A 27476-nucleotide genomic window follows, 5' to 3' on the forward strand; every position below is an offset into this window, starting at 1 on the left:
GAAAAACTTTTTTCCAAACAGTTAGACACAATCTTTTTTCTAGAGATGTGTTGTTCTAGCCAACAGCAGCAGTCATTTATCGTTAACACTGAAATCTGTAAAGACAATCATACTAGCCTCATGACAAAGGATCTGCAATGAGGCATTCTTTTATCTTCCGATATTTTGCAAGTTGTTGTGAAGTGTGACATATTATTCTACAAGTGGGTCATTTCTCCCAAATAACAAAAAAAAAAATCTTTACTCATTAACCCGTAATGTTATCTGACCATACAGATACAGTTTGATTGGATTTTATATCATTATCTGTTGTTGAGATTTCTTCCTGTACACCGATACAATTGAGTTGAAAGGAAATGACTTGGCGGTGCTCACAGTGTTGAAAAATGATGTTGTCCTGGTTACTCTGGATAATCCACACTTTAATACATTTTCAGAAATCTCAGGGACAAATATCTCAAAACCTGGACGAATAAAACGACAACTATCTCTCTGGAGAGGGTGATTGTGTGAAGTTGAATGATTCTGATTTGTTGAGGAACAATTGCCAAATAGTGTTCCATTGGCTATTAAGATTCCACGAGATGAATTCACATAGCAAAGACAATTTGGAAAGTGCAAGATGGAAATACTTTGAACCTGAAACAAATGTCAGACTTTATGATTCACTGTCTGTAAATTCACTGTCAGATAGCCTTGTGTTTTTTTTTGGGTGTTTTAACTAATGAGAAACATGTATGAAAAGAAAAAGTGAGTTTAGGATCTTGAAAATGTTAAATTGTCAGAGCCAACCACTTAATAAAGCAGGTCAATATATCAGCCAATACTGCATGCATCAATTAATGGTATTGGCTTATATGTTGTACAGAAGAGAGGATATCAAAGAAATGTGTAGCATTGCTCAAATTGAAATGAATGGGAGAGCAATAGAAGAAGACATATTTTTTATTTAGAAAAAAGGCTGAACGCAAACATTTGTAATGTGTGTTCTATAAATGTCTTGTCTGGAATCTGAATGACCTCCATAATAAAAGTAACATTTAAAAAAAATAAACAAATGTTTAACATCGTTTGAGGGCTTTGACACATTAATTTTTTCAGCTGTAGTGTTGTGCTCACTGTATGTCTTTGTCACAGTTATTTAATTACCAAATTTCCAAAGATCCTTATCAAAACAGTTTATTTGTGTCATATAGTAATGTAAAACACACACATATTGGCTGAGATATTGTTACCTGGTTTCAAATACTGATATTGGTACTGGCCAGTATAATTATTTCAAAGAAATTCAGTTTGACTTGTACTATTACCGCTTTCCCAAATACCGAAACGACTGCATTAATCTTGCATGAAAGGATGTGTTCGGAAATCACTGTACTAGTGAGAATATGTTTTTAAATTGGGTGAAAAGACCCTTAATATGAAATCAACATGCAGTATGTTTGTTTTATGCATCTGTCTTCAAGTGCTTCATATAAGGCTGTAGCCTCCACACTGGACTCCTCATTAAAAAGGTTCCAGATGTGGCCCTTCACCCTGCGTTGACAGCTTCAGAAAATAAAGGATAATGTTTTTAAGCAATTACAGTTTTGAATCTGTGACTTTCAAAACTTAACAGGTCATTTAGTACTCTTTAAATACCTTATCTAGGTATGACATTACCTAATGTGCCACAAATGTAGGCGACTGTTTGACATCACTGGCTGAATTTTTTTATATGTATGCCCTTAGTTGCACAAGATTCAGCAGTGAGACTGCTTTCATATGTCTTGGTGTTAAGCAGGCTTTGAGTGCAATCCATTTGTGGCTTTTGAGCTTTTACTTGTCATCCCCAAAGGACCCTTCCCTCTCCAGACCTCTGTTACAATCACACTGAACTGTCCTACATGAGTATTCTTTAAGACAGCGATCATTCTAGGACAGATCATGAGGAGTAAATTCAATTTTAAGATATGTTTTAATTAAATGTAATGAGGTAAATAAATAATCAAGAGCAAGAGGTTTCGTCAACAACAATTCCAATTGAATGTATATACAGTACACCTTTTGTGCAAAAACATGGATTCAAAAGACATTTTAAGCTGATAACTTCAAGGCACATATATATACTGTTTTACCATAATATTATTTTTGCTGAAAAAAAAAAAGGGAAATAGTTGTTTTTTAATGGGTTCAACATACAGTAGATGATAGATGTGCTTTTTTGCTGCTCACTCTTATGACACCCACCATCAAACACAGCCAGCACAAAGAACATGACCCCTTTACAGTGGTAATGTATTAATCTTGAAAAGCAGGTGAAAACACTGAAGCCTTCCACTTTCTGTGAATGTTTAATGAGTGTGACCTTTAAATTTCCTTTTTTAAAGTAGAGAGAAAAATTCCATTTGCATAAAAATATGTCCTCTTCCTAGAGCAGGAATCTAATAATTTGCATCTAAATCGAGTGTAGTTGCAATTAAACAAATGTGCCATATTACTGTGATGACTTCTAAAAACAGTCACACTGTTTTAACACTGAAAACTGTATGGTGGACTGTATGACTTCAGGAAAAAAGATGCCCTCTAGTGGTGAAAGTAGCTGATTTGTGCCTGTCTCTTTTTTTCCCTCTCTCATACATGAGTTCACTAGCTGGTTTCAGTCCTCTCATGATGTACTGCAGCTACAGTGTGGATTCTGTCCCTATGAACTATGGTCACAGTATACAATGACTTCAAAATCATTCACTATTACTGAAAATCAAAGTGAGACCCAGCCTTAATACTTAGAAATAAATGAATCCTGATTGTACATGTCAACTCAAACAGCACAACTTCAAACCAATAACTTATAAATCCAAAGTTGTTATATAAAAGATATCGTCCAGCCAGTTGTATAAATTACATTTCTTGAAGACACGGGGGTTTCAAATAATATTAACACTGTACAGTGTCCAGTAAAGTGTGGGTAGTTGTCAGTAAAAATGCTTCTGATGCTTTCCAAAACCATCATGTGCGAGAAAAGTCTGCATCCTGAACATTGTTCTTGCAGTAGACTGTGCTGTTGTTCCCCAGGGGGCAGTCCCGGAAGCCGATGCCACCATTAGGGGTGTAAATAGGCTGAACGTGGAAATCTCCCTTGAGGAGCTGCTCATTGTTGAGTGACACTATCTGGAAGCTGGTCTCAGTCATTTCCAGGATGGAATTATCTTTTTTTGTGCCTGCTTCGCAATAGTCATCTTTTCTCCGACCCCGATTATATTTCCACTTGGTGGAGGACTTGGAGCGGCTCTTCTTGTGCATATGCCAGCAGAAGATGCTGAGGAGTATGACCAGGACTATAATCACAGCCCCACCGATCAGCCCAGCCAGCAAGAATGGTGAGCTGGGTTCATGCTGTGTGGCCTGCTCCGGCCCCGTTGGTCTTTTGTTGTTATTGGGGTTGAAAGAGGCTGGTGTGGTCATGGCCTCTGTGCACACTGTATCATCTTTGGGCCGGTAATTATTGAATGCATCTAAGGGAATAACACAGATCCGATAGATGGACTTTGGCTCAAGGTTAGCCAGTCGGATCCCCCGGTGATCCCCACCCACTATCCTCTCTCTCACCGTGTCCCCTGTCAGACTGGGCCCCATCCTGGCCCAGGTCACCTTGTAGGCAGTGACCGGAAAAGCGGCCACCCAGCTCACGTGGATAGCCGAGCCATTCAGGATGGCAAATGTGACCTGCAGAGTCTCCTTTCTGGGATCCAGAGGTTGCTTAGTCCTCAAACCCCCCTCTCTGGTTGTGTACACAGGGTAGAGGGTGGGGAATGTGGGGAAGGATCGCCTTGAGGTGGGGGAAACAAACTGGGAGTCTGTAGAAGATGACAGGGATGGGATTAGAGCAGTATCAGCTGTTGAAGTGGGTGTCATCGCTGTGCTCTGCGGGCACTGGACCAGCTCAGCACTCAGCTCCCTGATCACCATACCCCGGAATTTTTCAGGTTTATGGCACATGAAGCCGCGCACATTGAGCGAGGCTGGCAGAGATTTAAGCCATGACACCACCCATTTGATACTGCAGTCGCACAGCCAAAGATTGTTCCGAACAGTGAGCTGTCTGAGACTGACGAGGCCATCAAAGACCCCCTGTGTCAGCGACTGCAGCTGGTTGCTAGAAATATCCAGCCTCTCGAGCTTGTGCAATCCCGAGAATGCCCTGATAGGGATTCGGCTTATTTGATTTTCCTGAAAGTTTAACTTGATGAGCACCTCCCCTGGGAGGAATGGGGGCGGGTATGTGAGTGAGTTGCGGGCCAGGGAGAGTTCTCTCAGGATTGCCAGGTCCTGGAATGTCCCTGGCGCAATCCCTTCGTCTGTCAATAGGTTTCCATCCAACAGGAGGCGCTCTAGCCGGGTGACATTCCTAAATGCTTCCTCTGCGATGACCGCAATCCGGTTCTCATCCAATCGCAACTCTTTTAGATCATCTGGAAGACCGATAGGCACACTGCTCAGGTGGTTTTTGGTGAGGAAGAGCATCTTCAGGCTCAAGGCCTCACGGAAGGCCCCTTCCTCCACTCCTACAGTAGAAATGGAGTTATCATCCAAATGCAGCTCCTCCAGCCAAAGAAGCTGGGCCAGAGCCGCTCTGGAGATGGTCTGAATGTTGTTCTCCTGCAGATGGAGAACCCTCACATTTTTGGGCAGGTTAATGGGGAACTCATCCAGCTGGTTGCCATAGAGATACACAGTTTCCACAGAAGCCACGTGGTGGAGCTCCAAAGGGAAACCAGCATTATTGATTTGGTTGTTGTGGAGGTAGAGGGTCTTATAACCCTCACCGATTCCCAGAGGCACTGAGGTCAGGCTCCGCTCGTTGCAGTAAACAAAGGTGCGGTCACAGCGGCACTCCTCGGGACAGTTGGAAGCCCGGGAGAACTGCAGGTGAAGGCCTAACAGAATGGGTATCCACGGCCTTATGAAGGAGGCCAAGTCCTTATTCCATAAACGCCACTGTATCTCCATTTCAAAAGGATCGAGAAAAATACAGAAATCACATCAGAGAAAAAACAATAAGAAATGACGATTCGAAAAATCCAACAGAACAGTCATTAGATTTTGACCACATGTGCAGCCTGGTGCTGAAGAAGCTCTTGAGTAATCCCTTGGTAATTAGTTGTCCTAAGCTTCCCAACATAAGAGCAATGGTCTCATTAAGCAATATGATTTCTTGACCAGCCTCTGTCCATAATTAAGTTGGGAGACATTAATAAAGTTCATCACATTTTCACCCTCTCTACTCTTTTACCGGCGGGTAGAGCTCTCTTCAGCAATCTCTGCTGACAGAGCCATGTACAATACAGTGGAGGTGTTATCATTGGATGTCCTCTTCTTGCTTCCTTTCTCTTTCACGTTACACACTGCTGGTCCCAGAACAATAACGCTTCTCTCCTACTCGACCTTTGGATCCAGAAACCTGTTGCAAGAGAAGAATAATAGAAAAATCAGTATTTTCCCTCCCCTAAAAAAGCTTTCCACTGAAGACAAAAGGTGGGTTTTTTTTCCCTTCTTTCCATCCCACAAATGCAAAGCGAGGCATTGTAAATTGGGAGAGCAGAGCAGTGTGCATACAAATGACTTACAGATCTGCTACATATTCCTCAGACACACAGCTGGAAGAAAATGATACTCGGAAAAGATACAGAGAGCAAAGGTGTCGTAAAATGACGAGAAAAACAAGATTACAAATTCCAAGCCAGCGTGCAGATTACAAACGCCAGCTCTGATCTTAAATGAAAACATACACTAAGCAGATTCAAACTTCCCCCCCTCGTCCTGAGTTGATAACAACGGACGTGAACAAACTCCCCAAAAAGAACGTTTTAAAAAATGGACGAATCCAAAGGATTAAAAACATGGCAGCCAAAGCAATAAGGTGTGAATTGAAGCCAAGGAGACGACTGGCTCGCTGATGAGCACCATGACTCTGTTACAAATGTAGATCACCCCCTAATGGATTGTGCCCTGCCCCACGGCATTCAGGAAAAGTCATCCTCAGGAGGGGGGGAATTATCAAGAGGTGAAAGAGGGGACATCAGATATCAGTACTTGCTTACAAAGCCAAATATTTGCCCTGAATTAATGGTAAATTAGACTAATCTTCTGCATTCTTCTTCACTCTTCCTTTGATTCATTAAGTTTTGCTGCTGTGCTGGAAGGAAAGGAGGAGTCCTGGATGGTGATGAACGCAACCTGTCAGCAGAGATAAGATGAGACAAATTCCTCGCACGGGGACACAACTAAGATCGATGTGGGCCTCTCACAATGAGGAGGTGCAGGGGTGCTACCGTGAACGCAAGGTCATAAGATTTAAATAAAGTGGAGCAATTTCCTCGTCCGCAGCGACGGCATTAGCTGGTATACACACAAAAGCCTCATTATTTAGCTGAATTGAGGAAAACAGTGATAAAACCTCCCTATACTGCTCCACTTAACAATCCAATTCAGTCCCTGCAAAGGAAGTGATGATAATGTATTATTAGTGGTTGTTATCTGGGTGGTAGTGATGATTAATAAAATGGCACCAGGCAGCAGCAGCCAATTGACAGATTGCATTGATTTGTGGCCAAGGGAGTTCAATAGTTATGTAATGTTCCTTGAGGGTGGGGGTAGAGGGTGGTGAGGGTGTGGGTAGAGGGTGGGGGGGGCAAATAAGGCATCAAACTGAATACAATTACGGTGACCTGACCTTATCAGCAGGGTCTTTGGCATCAATCCTATGACATATATATTCATGCAACCCTTGTAAAAAGTTATCCACAGGCAGTGTTTATTGTTAAGCAGCGCTGTCCCAGTTTTGGAGAATAATCTTTGGATTGCTCTAAAAGAGAGGGAGATAGAGAGAGAGAGAGAGAGAGAGAGAGAGAGAGAGAGAGAGAGAGAGAGAGAGAGAGAGAGAGAGAGAGAGCGCTTTTCTTTTTCGGCTTTTACACCTACTGAAAATGAAGTGATGATGATGGCATTTATGAAATTAATTATTTTTTTAAAAAGAGCTTTAAAAAAATTCTTATAATTTTGAAGTATACTAAAAATTTTAAAACTATGCCTGTAAAGACAATTTTGACCATTTTAAAAGGGGTACAATTAAAATGCCATTATTTGCATTAATGAAATTTAGCGGGAAAATAAACATAATTATCTGATTGGTCTTTTTTTTTTTTTTGTCTTTCTTACCTTTAGGAAAGCAGAAAGTATTGTTGCTGCACATCCAGCCAGTCTGCTGTTCTCTCCGCAGACTGCTGCTCTCACACCGGGCACACAGTCCGCATCCTGCCCGCTGCGTCCGCTCTCCTCTCCCGCTGCGGATCAGGACTGCTCTCACTTGGTTTGCCGGCGGAGAACTGTGGCATTATGCAGAATGTGCAAGATCCTGACCGAAAGCAGCCAGGAAAATGAAAAATTGAAGTTCAGGTCATCTGTGTTCTGCCGCATCTTCTCAACGCGTCCTTTAAAAAAACACACACACACACACCCCGACAGCCTGACACTCCTGACCCGCAGAGCTGCTCCGGAGCCGCCGGTGAAGTTCCTCTGCCGGATTCAGAGGAGGAGGAGAAGAGGACATGAAGAAAAGAGGAGAGGAGAGTTAGAGACTCCCGGGCAAACACCCGCTGCTCCACCGATAGAAACCCGGGATATGAAGTCCATAGTCTGCTGTTGTGGAGACTGTCTGGTCCCTCCTGGAGCCCCGAGACTCCCTCTATCTCTGTTAACACTCTCTCTCTCTCTCTCTCTCTCTCTCTCTCTCTCTCTCTCTCTCTCTCTCTCTCTCTCTCTCTCTCTCTCTCTCTCTCTCTCTCTCTCTCTCTCTCTCTGCCTTATACACCCCCTTTTCCTCCCTCTGTCCTATCCTCATAGGCTCCTTTATCTCTCTCTCTCTTCCTCTCCTTTCTCTCTCTCACTTAAAGGAGGTGTGTGTTCTTTAACGCGCTTATAAAACGTTACATTTCTTATACTTTGCTGACAAAGGAACAATGTATATGAATGAAAGTGGATTAGGGTAATATGGGACATTGATTAATGCGGGACAACTAAGCTCCAGTGTATTTATCTCTTTTTCTATTCAATTATTTTAAAGATAACTATTATATGCGTATTGTGTCATTTACATTGTTTTGAAATTACACGTTTTTTAACCTAAAAATTGTAGCTCTTAAGAAATTGAATGAACAAATATGGGTATGCACATTTCAGAAAGTGTTGGCAGATAAGGCTGCTTTGTGTGAATGAAAGTATTTACAGGCCTAAAATCTAGTGTCCCACATTAAAACATCTACACATTCTGAAACGATTTGGCCTGAGGAATATTTATATAAGTGCCATGTTCCTTTTGAGTACAATATCCAAATGATATTAAATGTGTAACAAGTCAGAATTGCAAAAGGTGTTGCAAAAATTACCCTGATCTACCCTAAATTAAACATTAACCCATGTAATTTAATTGAACTCCTAACTAAATCACACATAGACATACATTAATAGGGAGAATAAAAAGCAAACAACAAAAATCAATCTGGATAGTGAGAAATAATTGAGAGTAATCAAAGCTCTTCCAGCCTTTTCTTCGCTGCCTTTATTACTTCTATGTACAACTGTCATTTTGCCTCAGGTTTGTTGAAAGTTAATGATTTGTTTAAATACAAATTTGTCAAATAATACGAACAATACAACTGAAATATTGTAAATATTGAATGGATTTTGAAACGGGGCACCTCTACAAAGCAGAGCCTCAAGATTAGAACATTTGATGGGATTTTTCCTTTCAGTGTTTACAGTTTTAATGTTGCGATAACACACATGAATCACATTACCACAACATAACCGCCACACACAAAATGTTTATTCAACCACTTTTTCTGTGTGTTTTTATATGTTTTGCACATTTCCCCCCCCCCCCCCTTTCCATCTCTTTCTTTCTATTGGACGTGCCAAACACATATAACACATATGTTGCATTATGTGCATTTTTCTACAACTTCCACATGTATTGATTCATTCATATGTAAAAAGACAAGTAAATGTAATAATTGACAGACATTTCCATCTCATTACTAACATAGAAATATGTGTGAGATAGTGGAGGAGTCATTACTACACAGCGCAGCATGGAGTACACATGCTATGATCATTTCACTTTAAGACTTTTTAGTTCATTGTCCAGACATCTGCATTAACTTATGTTTTACATTATGTCTCAGAAATGGCTGATTAAGATGACTTTTTTTTTTAATGCACATAAAAAAAGCCTTTTTGGCTAAATTATATACATCCGTTTGGATCTGGTCTTTTTTTTTTCAGATTTAAAGTTACAGCATCTCAGTCAGTCATGAGTTTCTTCTCTCATTGTGTTTCACTTTCTGAGCTGACCTATGTGTCACCAACTCCTGCAACAGATGAATAGAAAAGCTACTAACTCATCCAAACAGTTTGTGTAGATTGTATATTTCTTGTAGCATAGACATTTTTTTCTTGCTTTGAGGCCTTTTAATGAATGGCTTCTGCTTGGAGGCGGATTCTTTGTAAGGATTTCAGACTCAAACATCCAGCTGGGTGATGAAACAAAACTAGTATGGCTCATGCACGGCGTTGTTTGAATTAAATGAATGCAGTTGCTTAACATTTGACCTGTTTCTGATTTTGCATCGGTGACTTTTCCTCCTTCAGATGTACTCATACATCCAGACGGACGCGTGATAAAATGTAGAGTCTATGCACAAGCTGTGTTCACAGAGCCTTTTAGCTCTAGTTAGCACTCAGCAACAGTTCACATAAAGAAAGCATCATTGTGCTGCTGTAACACACTAGTATCCAAATAACTGCTAACCTTCAACCATGCTCTCAATATTACACACACACACACAGACACACACACTAACACAGTCTGTGGTTTGATTCACGTCCTCTATTCACAACTCTCTCTCTCTCTCTCTCTCTCTCATGATTCGAACGCCCCGCTGCCAAACACCACATCTGCTGCCGCCTCTTGCCACTCCAATCTATTAAATTAAAATTCAGGCTAAATCTGTCTGCAGCTTATCGGGGGTGTATGTGGAGTCCGTGGCTAGCATGACGATGTCGGTTTAGCCCTCCGCTTGTTTGTGTTGTCGCTGTAATCTGGCCGCTCGTGTGTGTAAACTCACAACGACCTGGACAGCTGCTCAGAGCGGTTTAGAGCAGGAGTTGGGGAGGAATGGATTACCTGGATATGACACTGATTGTAGGGATCTGTGTGTGTGTGTGTGTGTGTGTGTGTGTGTGTGTGTGTGTGTGTGTGTGTGTGTATAAGATAGTAGTATCAAGAGAATTCATAAGACTACCACTACTCACTTTACATAGTTTGAATCTCAACTGTAAAATGTGCTGATTGGATGAAGGATGAAATCAGATGACTCCACCTTTAAAGCTCCACTGATCAATACATTTCAGTAAGACTCACCGTTCTCATGAACTAGCCTTCTTAAATCTACTGTTCACTACCTGCTCAGCAGCAAACAGCACACACACACACACACACACACACACACACACACACACACACACACACACACACACACACACACACACACACACACACACACACACACACACACACACACACACACACACACACACACACACACAGTAACAAGCTGCATGGTGAACATAGTGGAGCATTTAAGACACAATAAACCTTGACTTTATTGTTCCCCAGGGCAGGTATAATGGCATATAATATATAGCTATGGCTGTAATACTATAGCATACAGTTTAATGTATAATATACTAAATATAAGAATTAAGCATTGTATATATGGTTCAAATACGTTTGAGGTTTTCAAAGTAGCAAATAAAAGAACAGCAAGTACAGCTTCCTAAAAGGCTTTTCATGTTCATTCAAGTGTCACCTACTTCCTTATATTAGTCATTCTCAAGAATAAAGCCAGCGATTCATTTTATTGTGATCCATATGAATGAATCCTAGAAGATCATTATTATTTTATTAGTATAATAATTCATTAGTTTATTTTTTCCTATTATTTTTTTTTACAGGTGTATTTCATTTACTTGTTGTTATGTGTTTAATGCTGAATTTATATATATATATAAATATTGAATTGTTCCTTATTGCTGAGGCTGTTATGGGAGGATGTTATATGTTGTGTTTGTTATCAATTAAAAAAATCAATAATCAAGTATTGGGGGGGGGGGGGGGGGGGGGGGGGGGGAATGTACATTAGAAAAAAAAGTTTTGTTTTAAAAAAGACATTTTATGTGTATTTCTCATAATCACATGGTTCTATATTTATGTTTGGACTGTCAGAAATATAACTACCCAGAAAAAATTACATCATATTATTTTGAAGACCATGTGTTTGATGCATCATTGGTACAACTCTAAATATGTTGAAGGTTTTTTTTACAAATATTTACTGGCTTGCACTAAAAAACCAACATATTTTACCTCATCCATTGAGATTTATTTTTGTCTCCATGAGTCAAGAAACACAAGTTATTATATTGGAACCCTTTATAGGGCCCTCACTGAAATACTCCAATCAAAATTTCAACCCTAGAGAGTTATTGAGGGATATTACATTACTCTTTTTGCTTCTGTGACTTCTTTCAAAATCTTTCATTTTTTTGTTGCAAATCAGGGTCAATAAAGTTACCATATATGATTCCTCACTCACAAATGTAAAACATTTTCCAAAAAGTCTATATATAAAAAATCCACATGGTTCTACAACCTCACAGAGAGGCATGGAGGGGCTATTTTTGATGTTTAGAGAAGTTACCAAATATAGTTATTAGCCCAATAATGGGTTCATATAAAATATTGGTTTTATACTGTATGAAAATATTTCATTAGAATAAATTGATTAACACTGCTTTAAAACTAAAGTCTTCTACTTCCTTCTTATTTCACTATATATAAGTTAATATATATCATTGAATGCACAGTGGAGGTGATGTCAAACAATAGAGGAAGACAGTCTGTGTGCAGACTGCAGAGGCCTTAGAGGTTAAGCATGAATAAAATAAAAAGAGATTCGGTTTTTCTCCATCAGAAAACGCTCTGAAACAACCTTTAGACCATCACACTCTGTGGATAGAATACATGTACAGATGTTAATATGATTGGATAGCTGTTAAGAAAACACTGTGGAGTCAAGGTCCACTTACTCCCTTTCAACCTTTTCAGCCCACGTAGATGAGAAGACTGATAAAGGCTCAGAATAATGAAACGTTTAAGCGTCTGCAGGTCCAATGACAACCGTGAAAACTTTATATGAGGACTGTGTGAGTGAGTCAAAAACTCTGAGAGCAAGTACATAAATGGTGTTTGAGTGGAGACTGTGATGTCAAATGTGCAGTTCCTGGGGGATCGGGTGGTACTGGAGGGGGGTTCATGACCTCAGTAACATTGTAGTTACAGCCCGGTCTACGAATGTGCTGCTAATACTGTGTAAGACATTTTTACTTGGATTTTCCTAATTATAAATGTATAGGAAATGGCAGTTTTCAGATTCAATGCTGAATAGCTGATACAGATGTTTCTAGAACTCAAGTAATATAAAGTATAAATCCAGAGGCCTTGAATCCACCACTTCAATTTAGTTCTAGCTGCATGAGTGGATACATATACAGTATGCATTTTTCTGAGATGGCATCAAGCATCATGACTGCTTCCACCAGGATATGCTGGACTGTGGTGGGAGATTATATTGACAGGCTGACTGGTGAAGGTGATTTCTATAGAGTATAATTATAAGCATTTTTTAAATTTTTTGTTTTCTTTTTCAAGCTATTCAAAACCTACTCCCAGTATGTTTTCAAAATTCATTTCACTTCAACTTCCAAATCCATAGTCAGCCAATCATCTCCACCATCACCCCATTTAAGAAATGTACTATATTTTTCTTTCTGGATCAATTAAGTAATGCGACATCATAACCGCTCTCACTATCATATTATATGTGTTGGTAATTTGTCACCTTTCTTGATACACAATTTATATGGGTCACAATAGGAAGGCCTCCCAACAAGCCTGCATAGGTTTTATTGGCTCCTTCTCCCTCCTTTTTTTCCATCACTTTTCTTGTTTTATTTCTTTTTTCTTTATGTGCAATAAAATAAAAATAAAAAATATATATATATTTTTTTAAATCGTAAATCTCTTCTCTCTTTTGTGGCTTTTGTATACCTTTAGTATAAACACGTGCTAATACATACGTGGTTTTTTACTGACTTTTATGAAATTCACAAAAGCAAAGTTTGAAGGGAATAATGGCCGTTTTCTATACTACTTTTTTAGGCATGAGCAATTTATGTTCCATTACTACCCAGGAACAATGTGTTTTGGGATAACAGCTTGCTACCTTCACAAAAACTGTTTTCCACTCTGAACATCACACTCTTGAGAATAGAACAGAATGTGAGTTTTGGATAAAACTTTCATCCTTTTCAAAGTTTGATTCAAATAACGGTTTATAATCTGTGACGACAGTGTGTCAGTTATTACCAGACTTAAACGCAATCTGGAGACTTTTTAGTTTTTTCAGTGATCATCCAGAATGAAATTATGTGGAATTCTGCAGAATGTTTTTTTTTTTTTGCTTGTAATGTGATAGAAAATATTCATTTAAGATAAGATATATTGTTTTACATGAATTAGAGCTCAGGCGCATTGTTCTGGGAACGGGTTAGGGTCAGGGTTAGATATCAAAACACATATCTCTGCCTGTCTTTGTTCATATTGCTGTTAGCTGCTATGACTCACACATAGTGACGTGTGCTTTTTGGCCGGCTACTTACACAAAGTCACGTCTGATTGGGTGAACTTTTGTGAATGCCTCTGACACATTATGACCAAACCTTTGGGCTTATATTGAAGGAAACGTCTTAATAATGTGAAAATACTAATTTGATGACATATTTGGCATATTATAGAGATAAACAACCAATTTAAGATAGGGACACACATATAAGGCCATTTTCATTTCACCGGGACTTAACATTTAGACTTTAACAAGCAGCATCTTTATTGGAATTAAAGTCTGCGGAAAATATTTCTATTATTAAAGGTTCTATATGTATGTTTAAGAAAGTGCTTCTCATTACTGACACCGGTGGTCATTAAGTCAGCTGCAGTTAGCCTCCTGTTGCTCGTGCTGACTCATTCTTATTGTAGGTAATGTGTTTTTCCTATGTATGTCCCTCTTTGTACATAGATCCATTCATTCAGAGTAACCATCATTTATTGTGAGGAACATACTCATGTCCTCTAAGAGTATGAGTCAGACGCAAGAAAAACATGTGGGACAAAAGTAACATTTGGATTAATTGACCATAAAGTAAGTACATTTTGAGTTTTACAAGTATAATCTTTATCAGAATTAAAATGTGCGAAAATCTGCTTAAAACGTGTCATCGGAATTGTGCGGGCACAGATTGGTGTGGGCCTGGTTATTACTCTCACATGACTTCTCTCCAGCATACAGTGCAAACTGCTTGAGCTGCAGTTTACACTGCTGCTAAAGATGATTATGGAAAAATAAATCTATCGTCCAAGCCAAAGCAGGGTAATTGACTTCTGGGCCCAGGTAGCCTAGTTACACACAGTGGGGGTGTTGTTCTGATTACAGCATCTAGTCAACAACAACCCCACTGCTGCGCTGACTGACAGACACAATAGTGAGAACCCTGGCGCTACAAAACACCCAAATACTCATAACACTTCTCTACAAGTGTGTGTTATTGATTTCTTCCTAAGAGATGTGATGAAACCAAAATACCAGAATTCTACTGCAAAACACACACAACTCTGAGCTGAGCAGGGATCAATGATCTCCATTAGACAAACTTTGACTACAACAAACATCATATGGTGCAATATACAGTATGTTTTACTACTACTGAGTTCAATTATATATGTTTATAACGTGTCTGACTGCTCGTGTTCCCAGATCATCATTTAACCTGGTGAGTACAATGTTGTACAACTGATGGTAAAGATGGGCAAAACTATGAACATTAGACATCAGTTGTACAGTTCAGTCTTTTCCTTTATTAGATCAGTCAATTGAGAGAAATGTGTTTTTGATGACCCAATCATCAAGTTGCATGATTATAAAATGTGTGAATTTGCTGTCTGTTTTCAGCTGTTAGGGTAAATGTTCCCATTAAGCACCAAAATCTAAGTTCAGCTGTTTTTCATGGATACTGACATGATTTGTAAGGGAGATCATTTCTTATAAAGCAACATCTCTCATTTGAAATTGGATTCATTAGTTCATGTAGATGTTGGAATATAAAATAAAGATATTTGATGAAAAAAGTTAAAAGTCTGGCATGAGTTTAATTGGTTCTGTGACTCCATTTAAGCCCATGTGTGCTCCAAATAAGCCAACGTCCCAACGAATTAAAAACAGCAATATATGTATTCAGTAACATGTTAAATATTAAAAAATTAGGAAAAAACCCTCCTGAGCCAAATCTTAAAGGTGTGACTTCAAATGTAACCTCCTTTGTAATCATCAACATTTTCATCAGTAACTGTAACAAATTACAGCAACATTTATTTTTCTGATTAAATAACTTCAAACCGTTACATGGAACTAGTTATTCCCCAACACTGCTCATACTGTTATAGATGATTCAGACTGGAACAAAGCGGTGATCCCACTAACACTGCCAACACTAGCGTGACTACAAATAATCAATAAAAAATGACATTTTTAATTAGCTACAGCCATATCATCATGAGCACGCCAACCTGATAACTCTTTCATTTTCTGTATATTATTTATTTATAGTTTATTGCAGGTAGGGTTTACATGTTTGGCATACATCCAGCCAACCTACTGTGGACCAGACCAGTCCACAGTATCAAGGTAGTGTTGGACTGTAGTGTGAGTCCTTGACAGAGAGTATTCACTTTGTTAAATTAAAATAGCTCTCAGGGCTTTGACTCTCTTCTTGACCCTTCCGAATGCGGCATTGGCAAAACATACCACTCTGACCCTTCTATACTCCCAGAGAAGCCTTTGGCTATGTGTGCTGTCTGTCTTGAATGGTGATTCTTAAAACCTGAGTGCTTTGTTGAAGTCCCAGGTGTGGATATGCTTTTAACAACTAATTTCCCCGAAAAAAACAGTGTTGACCTCATTTATTTTTTATCCCCTGCACCTCAGTACATAGTCATAATTTGCCTATCATGTATCGTAGCAAACATCTATGGGATCCCGCGTTGTGCCTCGACCTTTGAGCACACAGCGCCGCAGCCTTCCCTCTGCATCTTTTACTATTAATAGAGGAGCAGATCGTAGACAGACAGACAGACAGAAAGACAGCACTGGAGATGACAACAAAGAGGTTTTTGTCAGGACTTGGGGGGGTTGACAGGCGGTTCAATCAGTGTCGGGTTTCTTTAATGAGGATAAGGCTCAGTCAGGGGTGGATTATCAAGCAAGGAGGGGAAAAAAGCCCTCAATCTTCCATCTGTTTGGGTAATGTTTTTTTTCAGCGAGAACAACAGAAAAAGTGCAAAATGACACCTGGAGGAAACCTTTTCCACATTTTTTTTTTTTATCACCAGCGGAATTTAAAAGCATTTAATTTGCATGTTTGAGACGCTGACCCATTGATCAACAATCAATAAGCCGACGAAAAAGAAAATGTCTTGAGTTAAGATAAACAAATATATAAATAAATCAAAAATCTCCAGAGTCAAATTTAATCAAGCCACTCCGGAATCCAAGAAATGTCCTTGAGGTATCTGCGCAATTTGAGTGGGGATGCCTCGAATATTTTAATGAGGTACTTCTGTATGTATTTGCATAAATTTGCAAAGTTTTCACTTTGCCTATTATGAGTTGTTTTGATTACAAAATAGACCTATTGAATTCATTTTCAGTTCCTGTGTCAGACTGCAAGATTTACAAAATGCATTAAAAAATCAGTTCAAATAAAAGTGTTGAATAAGAAGGAAGTGAGGTGCAAATGTTTGCATGAACTTAAAACATAAAAAAAAAATGAAGATTTCTATTATTAAAGGTTCTTTATGTTTATTTAAGAAAGTGCTTCTCATTACTGACACCGGTGGTCATTAAGTCCGCTGCAGTTAGCCTCCTGTTGCTTGTGCTCTCTCATTCTTATTGTAGGTAATGTGTTTTTCCTCACTCAGGACAGGGCTGGGACGTCAGTAAAACTTTTTGTATGTCCCTCTTTGTACAGAGATGCATTTATTCTGAGTAATCATCATTTATTGTGAAGAACATACTCATGTCCTCTACACGTATGAGTCAGTCTCAAACATGTGGGACAAAAGTAACTCTGCATAAATCAACCACAAAACAAGTAAGTACTTAATATTTCTGGCATATAACAGTCATTCATATTTCAATTAGTCCTCCAAGCAAATTACCATTTTAATCTTAAATCAATTTATTATGTTAAATGCTACAATTGTATGAAATTGTTCCAAAGCGTCAAACTGACCTTAGTGCATAATCACCATCACCATCATTTTCTCTAATGAATAGCTTTGGGTTGTAACTTGTTGTTGACTTAGTTTAAGTTTTCCCACTTTGTTGAAACTCATTGGTTAAGACAGATGTTCGGATGCATACTTAGTGGTGGGGTTTACCTCGTGTTAACTTTGCGGCATGTCTCAAGAGAAAAAGTCCATGTTGCAACTGTCCCACTGATACTTTCTTCCTGGCCCACCCCTATACTCCTCATAATAACATGAAAGATCGCTAACATTGTGTTTTAGCAAATCATCTCTCAATCTCAGTCAACTTGACTTGCAAACCACCAACTTTGTTCGCCAACCATGTTTGCTAAATAACGGTAAGCTCAGAGAGCTGTGGCCGGGTAGCAACGTGCTGCTGGTTTATTGTGAAATGTGTGGTGGTTGATGGAGGCAGCTAGCTGTCTCAACCCCCTAAAAAACAAAGGTACTGGTAGTGATAGCTGGTATGACTTATATCTTCAGGGTGTTTCTAATTGGATGGCATCATTTTGGGTGTGATGTAGCGGTCATTTGTTGATTTTACAGCACTTTGGAGCACACAAAAACCTTGTGTCCTTTAAATTTTCATGGAAAGAAAGAAAGACAGAAAGAAAAAAAGAAAGAAAGAAAGAAAGAAAGAAAGAAAGAAAGAAAGGTTCTTCACATAGAAATCAGTCAGGCTGTTACAGACAACTGAGGAAGTCTGGGAAAGTCTATTTTTAAAAGTTACAGTTAGTTTAAAGTTACAATCTGTTTACTCTGTGGCAATTTGAATTATGTCACAAGTTTTACATAGAACCTTTAAGTCTAAATATCTAAAATTAAAAGTACTAATTAATCACGAATAAATCTTGTGCACAAATTTCAATACATTGTAAGCAAGGTTTTTTTTAACGTTTTGAAAGATGGCCCCCACCCACTCATATCTCTCACAATGGTTTGGTCCAATGCCTGAACCCCCCGCCACATCTCTGGAAGTGTGCCAGACAGATTATTTCCTTTGACTTTATTAACACCTGCAGTATCACACAGCTGCAGAAATGATGAGTGCATCTTTAAATTGAGAGTGATGTGCACATGTATGGATGTGGCACAGCATTAACACACACTAATTATTGTTCTGTGTTCTGACAGATCAGCTGTTACACACTGACTCTGATTGTTTGTAATAAAGAAGCTCTTCTTTGAATCAATCCTGAGCTCCATCAGAGCTGTCAGGATATTTTTACTTCATGCTGAAAGTCCAAGATAAGCCTCATTACTCACATAATGGAATTTCAGTGATTTAATTGTGTTCTGGGACTGAAGCAGCGGATGTGAACTTTCTATAGCTGCTCAGATAAACCTGGGTCTCTTTTCTATTGGTCCATTTAAAGGGTCAGTTCATCTATTTTACTACCATACAGAAAGTTTTAGCTCTAGTTGTCCTACTTTGGAGATTTCTGTTTAAATGAACAAATATGATTTCTGTCCCTGATATCGTTGCTTCCATTTCAATACTGTGCCCCCCATCCCCCCATACCATTCTCCCCCATTGTGTAACTGAAGATTTTACCCATAGCACTAACATTTCAAGAGCAAAGTCAATTTAGAGAGACCTCAATCTCTGACTCTAAGGGCCTGATTTACTAAGATCCCAAATAGTGGGTACTAAATTGCATGCATGGTGCAATAGATTGCGCGTTTCGTTTGCGTGTATTTTGCGGGTGATCTACTAAGAATAACTGCGTAAATGAAAACAGGTGCAAAAGGTGCAGACAGCAGTATTTAAATGAGGGTTTTGTGTCTTTATGAACATTTTATAACTAACTTTATTCTTGAAATATTGGGAGTTTTATGTTTGCAACTTGTTCACAACTGAAATATTTAAAAAATGAAATCATCCTGGATATACTGTATTACTACCTTCATGTTATATTAGAATTAGTGATTTTTCTCTCTGAGTATTATTTTGTCCTCATTTTGAGTTCATTCTGAAAAACCATGGCCCCCGTGCTCTATCGTTCTTTCTTTTTGCAAACTCAAATACATCCTCTCCCTCTTCATCACTGTGGGTTTTATTATCCTCCTTCCACCACCTGAAAATGAAGTCTGTAACAACACTATCACTTCTCACCTTGTCTCACTCGTCTATGAATCTTTTTTTTCTTCTTTATAACTCAAATCAAATTGCATCAGCACATCATTCCTTTATATTTCAGCTTTGGGTCCTTTTAAGATCCTGTCTTCAGTGACTCCCGGTTTGATATTGTTTTCATCATTTTTCCATCCTCAGCAGGCATCAAAGGGGCTTCCCTGCCAAGATCTTAGACGCTCACTGAAGGTCACTCTCAGTCAAAGCTTCCTTTTACACTCAATGGCTTTTTATTCTCTTATTTATTTATTTTCCGGTGGGAAATCAGCTCTTTGATCAGTCTGCAGCCTTTAACACCAGGCTCACCTCTGTGCGTGCACTGTTTATTCATGCAGCCACCTCACAACACTGTTAGTTGACAGTTTAGCATAATGTGGAAATAATTAGCATATGCGTCAAAGAGCACAATGCAGGCTTAATGGACAAAATGAGGTGAAAGTACACAGCTGCTATTCAAACTTTTGTCACAACAGGAAGTTGGTTGATTGAACATTTGGGGGGGGGGGGGGGGGAATATGTTTTTCTTTAATACCTGTGTAAACCTGATCAATGGGACCAGTCAAAGACTCACTGGGGCCCAAAAAGAAATCTCATTTAACACATGACTGCACTGACATAACATACAGTGCTCTGTCTCATGAACTATACATAGTATATATGAGTCAATGACGTGATGTAACTCAGTGTCAATTGGTGTAACCAGTATTTTTTCATACAAATCTGATTATACACTGGAAAATAAATGTTAACTACATTGTGGAATAAATAAAAAATACAAATATAAAATAAAATAAAAATGTTGCAATGCAACACAATGTTGTTGTGTTTTTTTAAACAAACTATTTAGAAAAAAATGTTTTTTTTAAGGATTTGTCCTGCTCAATATTGAACGTTATCAATATTGAGCTTTAAAAATGTTAATGTAGAAATGTAAATATACATGCACAGAAATGTAGAAATACTAAATACTAAATGTAGTAATTATTTGTACACTTAAATACACTGTAGGTGGATAGAATATTTAAAATGTATCATTATTTTGCGGCTACACCATTTGACATTTTCTTACTTTTGACATAAAACCAACAAAAATACTAAATGTACATTTTAACTTGATGCTGCTTTTAAAACTATTTTTAATATTTTTTTTTAATTGCTCATCTTGCCAACCTTTATTTGTCACTGATCAATATAATGTAAACGTATCACTGAGCCAAACAGTGTTGCATTGTTCCTTCATAGAAAACCAAAGTAATTAATTCATACACCCCAACAATTGTACTATTTCCACATATTTGAGTTATGTTTGAAACTGACACTGAAAATGAAACTATATATTTATGAGGTGTTTTTTTTTAAGATTATTGTCTTCCATTGGAACCAATTGACTTAGGGCTGACAGTCTCAGGCAAAGCAGGGAGCCAGAAAGTAACGAGAGACGGACTAACACAATGTTCACTTTGCTTGGTTTGGCTCTTTTTATAGCATTTGTTGACAAGACAATATAAAACTCTGACAACCTTATCCCTTAACTCTCTTATCTTCCCCCAGCTTTCATATTTTTCTATGCCATAAATTTAATGAGTTGAACCACCAGATGACCGCTGCCTAAAAATACTTAATTCTATTGTTTTTTGGAGACAGCAGCACTGCTACCTGTTGCAGGATGAGCCAATTTACTCATAGCTTTGGGCTTAGCCCAGGGTGCACAACAGCGTACAAACTCCCTCACCCCAATCTAAGTGTCATCTTGTCTGTCGCTGATGTCAACAAGCCAATGACACTATCTGAACATGGAAAACCATGATGGATGGTTTTCGGAGGGTAAAATTGGCCACAGAGGGCCGTTCCTTTGACAGTGTCTCTCTCTCTCTCTCTCTCTCTCTCTCTCTATTTCTTTCCAGCTGCCTTTTTCTACACTTTCCAAGCTTCGGAAGTCTTTTCACAAAACCCAGTTGCGCCCAGCCTGGTATGACTTCCTGTTATTTCTAAAGTTTGACCAGTTTTCAATCTGCCAAAAACGACGAAACTCTCTGAGAGAAAACAGACGTGACGTTTCCCACAGATTTATCTCACAACTGCTTTACTTTCCACGATTTTAAAAAGCATTGCTATTCACACCAACACTTAGAACAATTTGGAAGCTGGATGCTCCTCTTATGCAACTAAAAGTATAACGTCATGACAGACTGTTTATTTTATTGAGAGAGATATCACATCCTCACCTCCTTTTCTTCTCTGCGTTACATGCTGTCACCTCAATACTGTGATGTGGATTACAGTGGAGTTATCTCAAGACGCTTGTGCACTTGAATGTGACTGCTGCTTCTCAGGCAAGCAGAGTGGATGGGAAAACTTTAATGGTTCACCGTGCTTGAAATGAAATGGGATGTACCGCGTGTTCCCAGTGGATGCAATTTAAAACGGGACAAAAATCCTGCCTTCACAATCCAAAACTATGCGCAGTTTTTGCAAAAGCCTGGATTATGTTCACAACTGATTTTTTACATCTGCTGCCAACATTCTTTATGATTCTTGTGTTCTAGGATATGTGCGCATTAAAATGAATACTTTCATTTCGTTAAATATACTTAGCAGCCTTATGAGGAGTCAGAAGAACATGGATACACTTCTCATATACTGTATGTACAGCAGATGGTTAGTATACAGACAGGAAATAGGTGGAAACAGCTACCATGGCTCCATCCAAAGGAAACAAATTCCACATACCAGCAACCCTACAGCTCCGTGATTAAAACAATACATCTTATTTATTCAATCCATACACAAAACCTTAGTGTAAAAGTGACATGTTGTGGTTTCACTATGGGCTTTCTGTGCCAGAGTATTTCTTGCCTGGGAGCAGTAACTTCCTGCATCCAGCCACCTCTCTGATCGTCCTCCAAGAACTCTTGTGTCTTTTGCATGCCTTTGTAGTCTTGACACAGTTCATCTTCTCTGACAGCCGACCAAAACTAAAAGAAACTCGAGAGTTTGAGAGAAAAACTCAAACTGCCCTCTGTCTTACCTCCACACACCTGGACAATCAGTGCGTTAAGTGCATGTGATTGTCAGATTCGTCATTTTTTTGAAAGTTACATGAGTTCTAATATCTGACTCGGAGTTTAAAAAGTTGAAGCGAATTACTTCCGACCTTTTAAAACCACCTGGAAATGACAGCTACAGTAATTTTAAAATCCAAAATCAGGAAACAAAGCTGAGAAAACGTGTTTATTTTGATGGAAGCCACAGCTAATCAAAGCTGTGAATGACCAGGGAGAGATAAACAGCTGAAAATTAAACGTTGAAGGAAATGAAGTCCAATAATTTATTAAAGCAAAGGCGATGACAACAGAACCTGCTCTGCATTGTATATTAACCCAGGAGGACTTCTCCAAAAAGAAAGATTATGGAGTTACCTGAGTAACTTTACTAAAGTTAAACCTGAAACAGGCCGTTTTTTACATTATCAGTCTTTGTTCAAAGTGTCAAAGTTATCTACATATCTTGTTAAAACCTGACAAACCAGACAACTCTGGATATACAGTACGAGGAATGAAACTCAAAAAATGAAATGATAAAATTGATGACCTGTCAGTGAGGTTGAGGTTGCCCTCATTTACAATTATAGTGAGTTATAAACACACTAAAAATTAAGACTAAAAAAAGGACAAATAAAAATCAGTTCAAACAGTTACAGTGTGAAACCTAGGGCAAGACCAAGACCCCAGTTCTCCTAGGGAAGACCAACCGAGCTTGTCACACAATACATAATGATGTGTACTGCAATTATCACCAGTAATAAATCTGGTAGACCGAGTCGAGAGGTTTAAGAGCAGTCTGAGCAGCATTTCTATAGGTGACTTCACCATAATCCAACACTGACAAAAAAAACTGCCTCAACAATCCTCTTCCTACTGATCATAGGGAAGATTGTTCTGTTTCTGAGTTTCAACTTTCAACAAGATTGTTGTTATGATGTTTGAATGTAAATTTCTCATCAAGCCAAGTATGAACTAATACCTACTGTATTTTGAATTTCTGATTGTCAAATCAAGTCATTTTATTTTTACGGTCCGATAACTCAAATTAAACATTTGCCTTAGGGGGCTTTACAATATGTACAACAAATGATCTCCTTAGAAAACAATCCCTTTAATAAGAGAAAATGGTGTTTTGAAGAATCTTGGAAAACCCTGTGAGTCACCCTGGTCTTGCTCATGGTAGCGGCCCCTCAAGAGTCTCAGGAAGTGATGCTGCTGTATGGGCTCTACTTAGTTTACCTTGGCAGAAGAATCACTCATTTATAGTTTTATCATGAGAAAAAGCGTTAAACAGGTTCTTAACTTTTGACTTTCTGACTGATGCTCTAGAAGGAAAGCAGAAGGGCTTCAATTACTTGTATAATGCTTAACACCAGTGTGTGATAATAATTAGGACAGATGAAAAGAGCTGAAGAAACAGTGATGGATTCTTCTATTGTTACTGAGGAGAAGTGATGACAGGATGAGGAGCAGAGAGAGAAAGAAAGACAGGAAGCAGGAAGGGAACGAGAGAGAGAGGAGGCCACAAGATAGCGATCTGCTGGAGCTGGAGGATCTGGCCAGAAGAAAGCCTGAGGGCAAGGAGCCTGGACTAGCTTGATCTAACATCCAGCAGAGCTTGGCTACAACCCCATCCCTCACTGCAGGAGCAGTAGAGGAAGAGGAAGCACTGGAAGAAAGTAAATCCAGAGGCATGGACAGATGGAATACTGAGACTCTGAGGGAAATAACCACCGGCAAGCAGGAAAAGCTAGAGAGCAGAGAAGCTACAGCTGTCCCAAAAGTGCAATATTTTACTCCTTGTGCAGTCTTCTTTTCTGCTGAGTTCCAGAACCAGAGGAAAGTAACTGGCCAGGCATTTGGTGTTTTATGGGCAGGCCTGCACCCAATCTCCCCCCCCCCCCCCACCCCACCCCCAACAAAACCCCCTGAGCATCATCACAACTCAACTACCATCAACCCATCAGCCACGCTTAATTTATATAGAATAATACATCAACCATCACTCATGAATGCTATTTTCTTATTTTATGACTGTTGTGTCACCAAATACAAGTAGAAGCCAACAGTGCAGCATACATATATTATACAGCCATTGCATCACCTAAAGGTACAGGCTAAAAGGTTAACTATAGGCCATCTCTCTTACACATAAAGCATATAAGCACAAAATGTTGCCTATAAATTGACAGTGCAGCTAAAGTCTATTGTGTGATTTTACACTGGTATCTTCTGCTGGAAAGTGGCCCTTATTCCACCAATGAACCTGATGATTAAAAATCTGAATGCTTCTTGTTGGTGACACCATTTATTTAATATATTGTAATACAAAAGAACCAGATGAATATATATATTGTGTTTAACATATGATCATTTAAGACTTTTAGGAGGAAATTGATTACATGTTCTGTTCATGGCACATTCAGCTTCCTGTCACCAGTTAACACGGTCACCAGTTAAACCAGAGCACTGGCCAGCATGGTAACCTCAGCTAGCCATGTCACACATTGAGAACAGCTGCTGGATATTTTAAATCTCTGAATAACAGTTAGTTACTGCTGCATATTGAAGCTTGGAGAGTGAAACAAGCAACTTAGAAATGGAAAGAGGCAACCAAAAGATTAAATAAGAGCGAAACTAAAAGTCTAAAGGTGACAACTTCGGCTGGAAACTAAACAAACAATTCCACTTTAGAACATCAGATAAACACAAGGACAGACGTCTCACTTTACAAAACTTACAAATGAGGCCAGTTGCTTTTTTTGTCCTCCCTGTAAATTTTATTTTATTTTTTCCCATGGAGCCTCGTGGACCTTTCCCTTTCATCAGGCCTGGGGCTTGATCCCCAGTAAAGCAATGCATTACAACAGGGCTGATGCTGATTTCTCCTAGGTTGTCCTCCTGGGTCTGGCCCCCAGGGCCCGCCCATAATGCTGTTCCTGCTCACATCAGCCAACAACAGTATAAAACTGAAGAGAAAATCAGATTTTCTTATATACTCTTTCACACATCTTTATCTGCTTTATATTCATGTGGGTGGAGGTTTGCTGTATTTTCGTGGCCAAGCTGTGTGACGTAGGAGGTAAAAATAATGCATGCATCTCATCTGCATGAACAACATACACTATAAATCAAACATGTTTGGTAATACACTTATTTATTTTCAACCCATGAGTGAGATGAGAAGATGGTTATCAATCTGTTGTTAGCCTAGCTTGGTAGAAGCAGGTATAAACAGCTAGCCTGGTTCTATGAAGAAAAAACTAATCACTTCTAAAGCTTATATATGTTGAACATATTTATTGATGAAATGCTAGATACAGAGACTGTCTTGTCATATCAGTGAAATTGCCGGGTTTGGAATCATCATGCCAAAATCTCAAACTGTTTGTTAAAAATTGTGAAAAGTTTTAATCTCCATTTTAAGTAAGCCTGTTTCTCAGAAATCAAACTACACTATAGTGTCCTATTGGGTGACTGTACCTTAGCATGTAAACTGTCATCATACATACAAATGCACAGTTAAATTAGACAACTGATTTACTAATGGTTAAAATCCTAAAGTTCAGTCAAAACTTTGAAGGAAAAAAAAAAATCATCCAGCAATCAGGATTGTGCAGAGTCACAGACGTTTACAGTGTCCCTCCAGATTTAAAGTTGATTAAAAAACCTCCGACCCTCACCCAAAAATGTATCACTAAGAATTTTTTATCCATTTAAGAGTGATTTCTTCCTCTAAAATGCTTGATAAATATGGCTCCTGGTCTCTCTCTGATTTCCTATCTGAAACCAATCAGCCAACATATGGCACCAAGCCAATCAAGTCAAACATAGCACTGGCAGCAAATGAACCTGAGATGTCTGAGGTGACGGACAAGGCTGTTTCTGAGTATGTAATCATTTCTCCTAACTTTAACCAAGGTTGGCTAACCTTCACCATACTTTCATTACTATGTATCTACCATACCGAAACCCCGTCAGACTAAACCGCTACCACAGCATCTTTGTCAGCCATGAAGGACATTAGCGGGTCAGATACATCACTTGTAACTTTCTGGTTAAGGCAAAACAAAACATTCTTGCATCCTTAACAGAAATGGCTAACATGAACAAAATGTCAGGCTGGTGATGTAACATGTGCCTCTACTGATGTGAAACAGAGCACGGTGATGGAAAACTTGGTAAATACCAGTGTTTTTCAGCCCAGTAGAGGTTTTGGCATGTGTACCTCCAGGCGTCGAAGAGTGGATTAGTTATGTGGGTTTGTGTGTCTGTATTGTGCATATGAATGTGCTCGCCAAGATCCAAGAGTTTCGCATGGTAGATGGGACAGATGATATAGGAGAGGAAAGAGAGAGTAAAAAAAAAATCTGTGAACAATTTTTTAACCCTTACATACTGTTCATATTCCCTTGCATCATGTTCTGGGTCAATTTTGACCTTGTTTAAAAATCCCCTCATAAAAAGTGTTTATACCAAATGTTGAACCACAGATGTGTTTAGAAAGCATCAATAGTGGATCCGACTGATCAATAAATGTGATTAAACCTTGATTCATGTTTCAGAGAGCAGAGAGAGTGTAATTTGTAGCTTTTACACCACTCATTTTTGGAGAAAAAACAGCTACTATCACACAATATCATGTTCTATTTTACTTAAGCAATGAAAATATAACATAGCAATAATGATGTAAATGTATTTTATAACTTTATGGAAGTGTGGAGTTTATTGTATAACCATTAGAGCCATCAGTCTTCACTGCTACATCATAAAAAGAAAT

General features: G+C 38.8%; 1 protein-coding gene across 1 annotated transcript in view; it reads right to left on the minus strand.

The window, feature by feature from the left end:
* Positions 1–940: 940 nt before the first annotated feature.
* si:dkey-87k14.1 (leucine-rich repeat transmembrane protein FLRT2) overlaps positions 941–27476 on the minus strand; it is a 58694-nt gene continuing 32158 nt past the window's right edge. The window contains exons 2-3 of the mRNA XM_062439870.1: positions 7198–7554; positions 941–5440 (exon numbers count right to left, since the gene is read on the minus strand). Of these exons, the coding sequence (XP_062295854.1) occupies positions 2989–4989 (2001 nt within the window). The 5' untranslated portion in view covers positions 4990–5440; positions 7198–7554 and the 3' untranslated portion in view covers positions 941–2988. The remainder of the gene's footprint in view (positions 5441–7197; positions 7555–27476) is intronic.

This window comes from Scomber scombrus, chromosome 19, assembly GCF_963691925.1.
Source record: "Scomber scombrus chromosome 19, fScoSco1.1, whole genome shotgun sequence".
NCBI classification, from domain to species: domain Eukaryota; kingdom Metazoa; phylum Chordata; class Actinopteri; order Scombriformes; family Scombridae; genus Scomber; species Scomber scombrus.